The sequence below is a fragment of the Desarmillaria tabescens genome, assembly GCF_030435595.1.
Source record: "Desarmillaria tabescens strain CCBAS 213 chromosome Unknown EV420scaffold_85, whole genome shotgun sequence".
Taxonomy (NCBI): domain Eukaryota; kingdom Fungi; phylum Basidiomycota; class Agaricomycetes; order Agaricales; family Physalacriaceae; genus Desarmillaria; species Desarmillaria tabescens.
Genome location: NW_026848384.1, coordinates 38,314 through 48,109, shown reverse-complemented (window position 1 = coordinate 48,109; position 9,796 = coordinate 38,314). Strand labels below are relative to the sequence as shown.

The 9,796-nt window shown below is 48.6% G+C and overlaps 4 protein-coding genes across 4 annotated transcripts; all 4 read left to right on the top strand.

Annotated features, from left to right (window-relative positions):
- Positions 1-224: 224 nt before the first annotated feature.
- Positions 225-1,868, top strand: EV420DRAFT_1583747 (uncharacterized protein). Its single transcript, XM_060474751.1, has 7 exons — positions 225-344; positions 399-729; positions 782-860; positions 916-1,216; positions 1,254-1,257; positions 1,306-1,393; positions 1,425-1,868. Exons 2-7 carry the CDS (start codon positions 526-528, stop codon positions 1,568-1,570), a joined length of 822 nt encoding a protein of 273 aa, XP_060323252.1. The 5' UTR covers positions 225-344; positions 399-525; the 3' UTR covers positions 1,571-1,868.
- Positions 1,869-3,247: 1,379 nt separating this feature from the next.
- EV420DRAFT_1583745 (uncharacterized protein) lies at positions 3,248-3,620 on the top strand. Its single transcript, XM_060474750.1, has 2 exons — positions 3,248-3,335; positions 3,386-3,620. Exons 1-2 carry the CDS (start codon positions 3,273-3,275, stop codon positions 3,560-3,562), a joined length of 240 nt encoding a protein of 79 aa, XP_060323251.1. The 5' UTR covers positions 3,248-3,272; the 3' UTR covers positions 3,563-3,620.
- A 553-nt stretch (positions 3,621-4,173) lies between these two features.
- EV420DRAFT_1583742 (pyridoxal phosphate-dependent transferase) lies at positions 4,174-6,534 on the top strand. Its single transcript, XM_060474749.1, is given in 9 exon segments — positions 4,174-4,335; positions 4,358-4,360; positions 4,393-4,689; positions 4,725-4,757; positions 4,792-4,876; positions 4,938-5,073; positions 5,093-5,170; positions 5,225-5,261; positions 5,428-6,534. 7 exon segments carry the CDS (start codon positions 4,617-4,619, stop codon positions 6,033-6,035), a joined length of 1,050 nt encoding a protein of 349 aa, XP_060323250.1. The 5' UTR covers positions 4,174-4,335; positions 4,358-4,360; positions 4,393-4,616; the 3' UTR covers positions 6,036-6,534.
- A 77-nt stretch (positions 6,535-6,611) lies between these two features.
- Positions 6,612-9,217, top strand: EV420DRAFT_1583738 (uncharacterized protein). The gene is made up of 10 exons (XM_060474748.1): positions 6,612-7,101; positions 7,140-7,218; positions 7,301-7,355; positions 7,433-7,471; positions 7,530-8,048; positions 8,105-8,252; positions 8,305-8,476; positions 8,530-8,637; positions 8,678-8,720; positions 8,775-9,217. The coding sequence occupies exons 1-10, from the start codon at positions 6,850-6,852 to the stop codon at positions 9,046-9,048; spliced, it is 1,689 nt and encodes a 562-aa protein (XP_060323249.1). The 5' UTR covers positions 6,612-6,849; the 3' UTR covers positions 9,049-9,217.
- The last annotated feature ends 579 nt before the right edge of the window (positions 9,218-9,796 follow it).

Below are 9,796 nucleotides of genomic sequence, written 5' to 3'. Positions count from 1 at the left end.
TTGCGGCGTTTAACTCGCGTAACTGAGCCGCGAGCGGGACTGCCATCCAATAGAAGAAAACCACTGATCGTCGAGGGAACGTCTGTTTCGTCTCGTTTGTCTTTTGATGTTTAGACAACATTAGATCACTGATTCGGAACGCGTATTCCATAACTTATCGCAATTACTTCATATATCCCGATATGCCGAAGGGTATAAAATGCAGTGACCCCAAATTGACATTGATATACGATTACCTTCACTATCGGCGACGCCAATGTCGAGTTCGGAAGAACAAGCAGAACTCATCTACCAAGCGTTGGATGGATATCTCAATTCGCTATGTCTTGAGTCCCTAATGCATGGTGAGTGTTATCTTTTGAAGACAGATTCGAGCCATTTTGACCACCAGAAAATAGGGTTGTATACGGCTGTCCTGCTTTCAGGCCTCTCGAATATGCGTAAGACTTGTCTCATACTGTAGGTCTTGATCTCTCACTATATGTTACTTCAGTCTTCAACAAAAGAGGTCGCAATCGCCTGTTCATGGCTGCCATTATCGGCGTGCTTTATAGTTTCGAAACCGTTCACTTGGGAGTACGATGGTATTGGGTACGGCAAGCGTTCATCGTCAATGGGGATTCAAGGATGGCGATATACCAATCCTTCCTGAATGAGGATTATCGCTGGATGTGGGCCGTGAGTGGGGTGTTTGCGAGTATGAATATCCTGATAGCGGATTGTGTCCTGGTACGTCCCCGCTTTCCAACTCTAACTCTTACCGTCTTCTCACCGACGTCAGATTTGGCGCGCCTGGGTCGTCTGGGATCGCAATTTCAAAATCGTCGTCATCCCGATAATCGGTGCCATCCTTGAAATCAGTCAGTTTCCAACACTGTTTGTCCACCTTTGGACCGCTCATCTCTTTCATTGTAGTTTTCGACGGATTCTTTCTGTATCAAGATATAGGGCATACTTCCAGCTCTTCATTGAGCAACTGGGGACCGGACGCTGTTGATTGGGGTACCGCATACTTCACGATGTCGCTGATCACTACTGTTCTTTCGACCTGTCTTGTGGTATTCCGAATTGCCACAATGGGACGTGGCGCTAACCATGCCGTCTCACTTCGGTCGTACAGAGGGGTTATCGAGATTGTCATCGAGTCTGCTGCGCTGTACGCGGTGTCTTTGATCATCTTCCTGGCGTTTTTCGCCCGAGATGATGCAAGGAGTGTGTATCCACAAGGCGATCTTAAATACGGTTACGGTGAGTGTTGTATTTCTCGTACATAATTTCGGCATTTCTCTGATTGACGTGTCTCAGGGCATCGCGCCAACGTTGATCGTAGCGAGGGTGGCATCTGGACGGGCACGCCCTGACGAGAGCTGGGCGACTAATTCTTCGGCGACAGGTCACCTCGTATTTCAGTCGTCGGTCCCGAGGCAACGACAGGATATCGCTACCGCTGAACATCACCATGAAGACATCAACGGACGTTGCGCTGGACGTGGTAACGGACAGAGACTTGGCTACCTGGAAGGTCCATGAGCTGCCTGGGGATGCAGCGAGTAGTCGTATAAGCCACTAGATCCCTCTGGGGAGGTTGGATGTTTTGGCGAGCAACATGTTAAAATTACTGTACTTACCTTTCATTCCTTTTGTTTTGACTAGCTTGAGGCGCTCTCGCTTACTTACTTTGCCACCGTGGGCGCTCTATTCTGCCGGAGTACTTTCCGCAGTGATTGTAATATACGCAGTAGATCCATATATCTGGTCTTTTGACGTTGTGTTTCACCAGTCTTTAACTTGTATCGATATTTTTCATTCGGGAAGCAAGCGTTGACTTCGGATTTGAGTCTCTAGCTTATCGTACTCGATGACCGGCCCATGGAGATCCAAGTGTTAACTGGTTGTGATGCGTGGGGCCAGCTCGAGCATTTGGATAAGTATACGTCCGCTTAGACAACGCTTTTCAGGCATTGATGCCTCCCGGAACCGCGGCTCGACCGCTGTGAACAGTGAACAATGAGACAGGGCTGTTGGCATGGATACTCAGCTGCTAGACACGGTGTAAGTCCACCGTATTTTAATTCCGGAGTAATTTTGCCTTTGACATTTGGCGGGTTCAAGAACAATCAACTTTGATGCCCGCCCAATCCTGACGCTCTCACAGCCAAACTTGGGAAGTTCGTTCCGATTCCCAGTGGGGCATAACATGACAGTCTAATGTCAGTAATTTTATATTGGGAGTGATTCTCGCAAATGGCCAGTGAGCGCCTTGGACTCAAATCGTCCGCCCCGGGTCTCTAATGTAAAGTATGGCTCCTAGTCCACTCTGACTGAATCAGCAAAACAGGGCGGTGCTCAATGTGCAGTAAGAGCTTCAGTGCAAGGGAAATACCACACGCAGTGATTCAAGGTAGAGGGGTCAATGTTGCACCGTAAAAGCAACCGGAAACCCGAGATGACCAACGCCAAGGAATCCCAGGAGTTCGAGACGTTTTCTCTACTTTCCAGTAGAAATATCCAACCAGAGAATCAACTCCTGACGAAGGCGGTGATTTGTTTCCCCCGGGCGTCCGTTATATGAATGACTGCTTCTCGTATCTGAAGGTTCGAGTCTATGGCGGCGTCAGTTGAAGTAAGTTCCTACGTTTCTCATTCGCTTCCGCTTGTAATCTTATCCAGAGTAGCGGCAGAGTGTTAGGCCGAGACGAAGGAACCTGTAGTCCATGTTATCAGCTAAGATAGAGAGATAGAGAATCCTCCCTGTTTCGAAGTAACTAGCCCGAAGTGAGCATCCAGTGCGTCCGTTACTGGTGCGACGGTAAACCTTAAAGATGTCCCTTCATTGATGACGGCCGTCCTGGACTGTCAGAGTTGATGACGTCGTGTGATCACTCGATGGTGTTTTCAATGATCCATTACAGCATCTGGATGCAGTCAAGATGAGGGCACGATAACAAGAGCGTCAAAATTTAATGGCAGAAAATTTCATATAAATTGAACTGATATGAAGCCGGAATGAGTTTTGGCGCGGAGAAATTATTATTAATTACCTTCGGGGGTAAGCCTAAGCTAACTGGCATCGAATAGAACGTTCACTCCGTATGCTATCTCGCGTTTGAATATCGGGGTTAGAGATCATGGTCTTGATTCGAGGGTCCGAGAAGCGATAGACGAAACTACTACGCCGTTGATTAGATACTTAACGGGAGATAAGACAAAATTAGGTGCACCTTCATGGAAGCATTAGTTTATCTTTGAGAAGTCAGAGGATACGCTACTTCATGTTGAGTGGACCTTTTACAACTATCGTATTGACTTTGACGGAATGTGGAGTTTTGTACGACCTATATTTGAGCTCTAGAGCCGTGATCAGTAGAAGAGACCCTATACGTATCTATGTATCTTGCAGCTAGTATCGTGCGTGAGCCTCGAAGCAGAAGGCGAACGGTGGACGAACGCCACGACTACCCAATCCAACTTGCTGTACTCGTCAAGAATTGAGGTCTATAACGCCACCTTTCCCAAGCTGCACGTATCGCAGTATCCTTTCTCTCGGAGCGTGTCTGGCTGATGGTAGACATTTACTTGGAGAAAAGCGTGGCAAGCCACTTCGTGGGTCGATCTTAAAGTTGCCGGCACGGCCCGCTTTGAGCCAATTCGGAACGGCATTCTAATGCCGAGAGATGCCGCTTCGGCTGAGTTTCAATATACTGCAACTTTGCTTCCATCCCCCATGAATGACGCGTTCTCCTTGTCTTTTCCTTTTAGTTTCTGAAATGCATGGTACTAGTTTATTTCTCTCTAGCTACACCTTTGTCGCGTCATGAGACTAGTTCTGGTACCGCCGCCTTGTCTTGTTTTGTTCCCGAGACGTAACTGACTGACTTGGCTTATAACCAGGATTTTCCGTTTTGACATCAAATGAGGCACTGGGCATTCTCAAAGATAAATGCTGAAAATTCAGCTCAATGAAAGAAAGGTCATATCTTCATTTCCCAAAATTCCTCCGAGCGCTAATTCTTGTTACGCTCTCCCAGATTTGAAACCAAGGAACTAGCCAAAATAAATATCCCCCTCCCTCCTACGCCCATAGAATCTCCCTGTGGCCTTTGTGATAGGCAAGACTATAGGCCTCCCTCCTGCCAATATGTCTGACCTTGTCTCGCTGACATTGTTTTATAGGATTTCTGTCGTGGCGGCGTACTCAATTAAGGCCCCTCAACGGGCCGTCGGATCTATCCCCTCGTTCATGACCTATTCCCTGAATGAAGCTCGGTCTTCGTCAATCATGAATGTTCCGCCCGGATTTTAGTGAAGTGTCATAAACCCTAACCTTAGGAGACCAATGTCAGTATACTTAAACTTTCATCAATCTCGACTCATTCTCTCAATCATGCGTAGTGCTACCCAGAATCATTCCAGACGCCATTTTCATTACCAAGATCCCAGCTAAGCACGCCGCCGCTCTCGCAATCCCCGACAAGGATTACGAACGAAACTGAGTCACCTGGCTGACTCAGCATGAGAGGATGACGAATTATTGCGAATACTTCCGAAGGCTGACAATAAAAGGAAGGCGCTGAATTCCTTATTTGCAAGACACTACGAGACCAACCCCCATCACCATGACTGTTGGAATGGATTATCACCATGCGAACGGCAACGGCCAAGCTACGCACACGAATGGCCACAGCAATAGTCAACGATTACCAGGAATCGAACGGGTCACGCAGCGTCGAAATCACCGTTAAAGTCTGACGGATTCAGTACACTGGCGATTCACGTCGGCTTCTGAACCAGATCCCACCACTGGCGCCGTTATTCCTCCTATATCCTTGTCTACGACATTCGCCCAGTCATCTGTTGGAGTCCACAAGGGGTACGAGTACAGCCGATCCGGGAATCCTAACCGTGATGCCCTCGAAAGGCTCCTAGCCAACCTGGAGGCTGGAGGAGGCGAAGGCCCTCACTTTTGGAAGCGGAAGTGCCGCGACTGGTGCAGTACTCGCTACGATAGGCAAGGGGGGCCACGTTCTCAGCGTGAACGACGTTTACGGCGGAACTTGGAGATATCTGAAGCGTGTTGCGGGAGAGTTGCAAGGGTGTTGAGACGACGTTTGTCGATTTGGAAGAGGCGACTGAAGAGGAGATATATGATGCGATACGAGATGATACCAAGGTATGTTCAACCCTTTAATCTTTTCCTTTCTTACGCGCTAACCTTCGACTATAGTTAATTTGGATCGAGATGCCAACAAATCCCACATTACGTGTGGTAGATATACCAGCGATAGTATCCATCGCACGGCGACATCCCTCAAAACCGCTTGTCCTCGTCGATAATACATTCCTTTCTCCTTTCTACTCATCTCCCCTTATCCTCGGAGCCGACCTCGTTCTTCATTCATTAACCAAGTACATTAACTGGCCACTCAGACGTTGTCATGGGCGCCGTCATCGTCCCTCCTCATCATACCCCGCTAATCGAACGACTACGATTCCTCCAAAACGCCATGGGTGCTGTCCCGAGCGCGTACGACTGCTGGTTGGCTATGAGGGGCGCGAAGACCCTGGGCGTGAGGATGCGCGCACATGGCGAGAATGCTTTGGCGTTAGCAAAGGTGCTCCAACAGCGAGAAGAAGTCGAGGAGGTGATATACCCCGGTTTGGCTACCCACAAGCGGAACGCTGTCGCATGGAGAGGCGTCAGTGCTCACGCGAAGAAGTGGATTAGTCGTACGACAGATACCTCAGCGGATGCGTTTGATTTCCCGTATGGAGGGATGATTTCGGTTCGGGTTCGTGGTGGATACCCCGCGGCGGGCCGGTTCTTGGAGCAGCTGAGGTTGTTTACGTTGGCTGAGAGTCTTGGCGGTGTGGAAAGTCTGGCGGAGCATCCTGCTGGGATGACGCATTCCGGACTACCGGAGGAGCAGCGCCAGAAACTTGGTATATCAGGTGGACTGGTACGGCTGAGTGTGGGTATTGAGGATGGAGACGATCTCATTACGGATGTCGTTAAGGCATTAGAGAAGAGTCAGTAATTACACTTGTTTTGTATTTTAGATGTAGAGCATAATAGGACTATAAAAGGCTTGTACAATGCATGGTTTACATCAATTATGGCTATCTGATTTATGAATAACAACTGACCGGCGTAGTGGAAAAGCGTATCTTCGGAGCTGTGAGTTCGAATCTCTAAGTTCACGTTTAACAGCCATGCATGGATAAACTTTTTTGAGTACTTTTCTGTCCATGTTGGTCATTCGAGAACTTCCCATTGTCCCAAACAACTGAGTCTCCCTTCCCGACTTTTCTCTCTTTCGGAAGTCGTCTCCTTGGCAAGGGGGATACTGACAGAAGCGGGCGAGTCGCGACTCGGAGTTGCCAAATTGGGTCACTCACACGGGCCCCACGCGCTACCACTGCGCCATGCTGTTCTTTTCAATATCGTAATGTGACGTAGCAGATATTCTCTCTCCCTGTCCCTCGTTGGCATGTTGAATTTCATGGATGATGGCGAACAAACGAATCAAGGTCGCTTGAGCAGTGGATAATATGACGTACACTGAGAATCAATTTCGCGTGTGGATCGGTGGACCACGTGGTGCAAAACAACTAACGTTCCCATCCATCCATGACGCCGACTCTTGATATCGCCGTCTGTCCACTGAGTGAATAATTCCATCCTTCCTGAATTCGAATCCACGGGAAAATGCAAAACGATCTGTCCGCTTTTCATATTTTCAGTGATCAGGTAACTGCGTAACCTTGTGGAGCAGGTGTTTTTCCGAGCGACGACCGTGACGAACTGCGGTTGACCCTTGATATCTTTTTTCTCTTTTTACCCACCAGCATATGCGCCTCGCTTTGGGACATTCTTTTCAGCGCACGCCACGATTTCCTAGGTCTGCTGGGCTGGTTTTACTTGTTTCTTTGCTTGCGGGTGTACTCTTTCATCCTCGCGCTCTCCTTTGTACTGGATACGGGAGGAATTGGCGTCGACTAGCGGACTCGGCTTCGGATGTTGGTCATGATTGCCATGCTGGAGATTCGGCACTTGTAGATTCAAACTGTCATGGTTTTGACTCCTGTCAGAATAATGCTGCCGTCCTCTACTGTACTGACGGAGCAGTCCCAGCTTGGAGCAACTCTGGCAGATGGTCTCGACTACAAAAGGATTCTTTGCGAGGGATTATAGCTTGCATCTAGGGTGGAATAATGTCTGTATTCCTTTTGTGGTGGCTAGCTCCTTGCCACGTCGCTCATAGTATTCGGTGGTGCAGATGCGTTTCATTCATTGATACAGCTCTACTTCAAGCCAGGGTTCTGCAAGCGGACCTCTCATTCTTCCCTTCGTTCGTGTACGCACGGCACTGCTGAGTACGACATGTACGTCCTCCCGGTGTTGCTGGTTCCGGTCACTGATCTCTTTATGCAGTAATGTCTGCGGCGACTACGCGACTATGGTCAGGAAAGGGTATGTACATCCTCCCCATATCCAGTTTTCCAGAAATATAAAATTGGTCCCTCAACAGAGACGTAATGAAGAGTAACGAGTGGGAGTGGAAAGATCTCCCCGTGGAGCAACAAATGGCATGGGTCATCCCTATCGAGTTCATGCTCAACATTACCCACCTCCGGAGGTACCAACCTGTCGTGACTGTCGCGGAATATCTTCATTTGCATGGGTACGACCACCCGGAGGTTGTCGAACGCGATGGTCGATGGTTGAGAGACGCGTATCATGCGCCCAACCTCAAGAATGTGTTTACTGGGAAGGTTCCTTCACTATATGCCATTGAGAGTGAGTTTTATGATCCGAAGGAGATAGTGAGAGTTGATGAGCTCTCGGAGGATGTAAAAGCGAGGATGTCGTCGACCGTTATGGAGGTCAATGGGAAGGTCAATGAGAAGTTACGGGAAGCATTACCGGAGAACAAACTTGTGCTTGACTGGGACACGGCCAAGTCCATCTTGGATATATCCGACAGGGAAGAGCTTGAGACGGTCGTGACGGAGAATGGCTGGGAAGTCGTTCATACGTTCCAACCTGTGTACGTCTTTCCTTCTTACGCCTCTAAATGATCTCCCTAATAGTATTCGTCGTCAGTATTGGTATGGATTTCGTCAAACCCGTCGTTGCTCCTACGAAGCAGGTAGTCCCTCGGTCTGCGCTTCGAGGGTTCCGAGACGATTTCGATGGACACACGGAAGACGTTGTATTACTCGCCGGTGAAGTGCACCATGATCGAAAGCCGGTAGGTGTTGACTTTCTCAGTTGCACGTGCACTGGCTGAATGATTATTTAAGGGCGGCATGCGCTTTACGACCCGTTCTAGCCTCGACGAGTTCGCAGAAATGATTCTGCACGGTATAAGACCGACCGAAGCTGTGCTGTCGTTGGTTGATATCATGGTGGATCGAATGTATTATCTGACTGGTGATCGCTTATTTATGGGTGCGCACATGCGTCGGGGTGATTGTACGTTGTCTATTGCATTATACTATTCTCCCAGTCTGATAGCGCCATCGTAGTTGTGGACTACAACATGGTGATGGAGAAAAGCCCTGAGGCGCATATCGCGCGAGTGAAGCAGCATTTAAATAAGGGGAGAGGGCTGTTAGCTTCCATGGGCCCAAAGAGTCTGCTCACTGCCGAAATTGCCTCATCGGCCCAACCCAGATTATGAGGTCGTGAGCCGAAGGCCGCCATTACATGATGACTGGTGAGCTTGATTCCTCCTTTCATTCGCTTGTCCTGGTCTTGAATCTTCGAAAAGGTTCTATGTCGCAACAGACGAACGGAATACTACCACATTAGAAGCGTTCCAAGCTGAAGGGGCCGTTTTCATGAATGATCTTCTTACTATCGAGGAGAGGAGAGGGGAGCTTCATTGGCTGTTGATGCTCACAGATTTTCGCGGGGTCGTGGAGCAGGTCATGTTATCGCGAGCAGCGTACTTTTATGGTCACGCTATGAGCTCTGTTGTTGGAGGTGTTATGAACTTACGAGCAGTGAGAGGAGCGGACCCACGTACCACGGATGTGGATTAGATCACTTATAGTTCTATCTATCTTAGAGATAAATAATTAGACATCATTAAGTATCATGGGTGCATTAAATTTCCCCCATATGTCTCTTTATCATACCGTTCGTTTGTATCACCAGGCATGGCACAAAACTTCGTGCCGAGTCAGAATATGCACTCTTCCCTCCCTCGAGTAAAAGCATCCATGTTTCTGCAACATGACGATTTGTTAGACTTGAACTGTTTTAGATGCCCGTATGCAGCACGGGTGACATCGGCTATGCCTCATTCAGAACCACTGTAGCACTTAGCGAAAAGAGCATTGGCGGATACCTAATTTCAGTGGGCAAGCATTTGACGCAAAACTAAAACGTAAATTCGTCCTCACGGCTCTCGGCAGGCTACTTTAGGAAGACGACGTCATCCCGTCATCGTTTCGCTTCTCCCGCTTCGACAGGTGCATTCAGCTATCACGCTGTTTCATTGCGACGCCCTTCGGCTGAGCAGGAAGCAGTGGCCCGAATCTCACCCAGTTGCTAAGAAGGAGTGACAAAATTCCTTTCCAGACCTTGTGTCCTTATATCAACCTTATATTGGAAGCAAGAAGCCACCGCTACTGTCTTGCTGGCACTGATACTTTTGGCTCCTTAGTTCCTCAGAGAATTAATATCATAGTTCTATGCCTAACGATACAAGTCCTGAATAGCAGCCACTATCGGCACTTGATGATCGTCATCCTCAAAATGTGTATGCGGGTAGGAGTTTAGAATCCC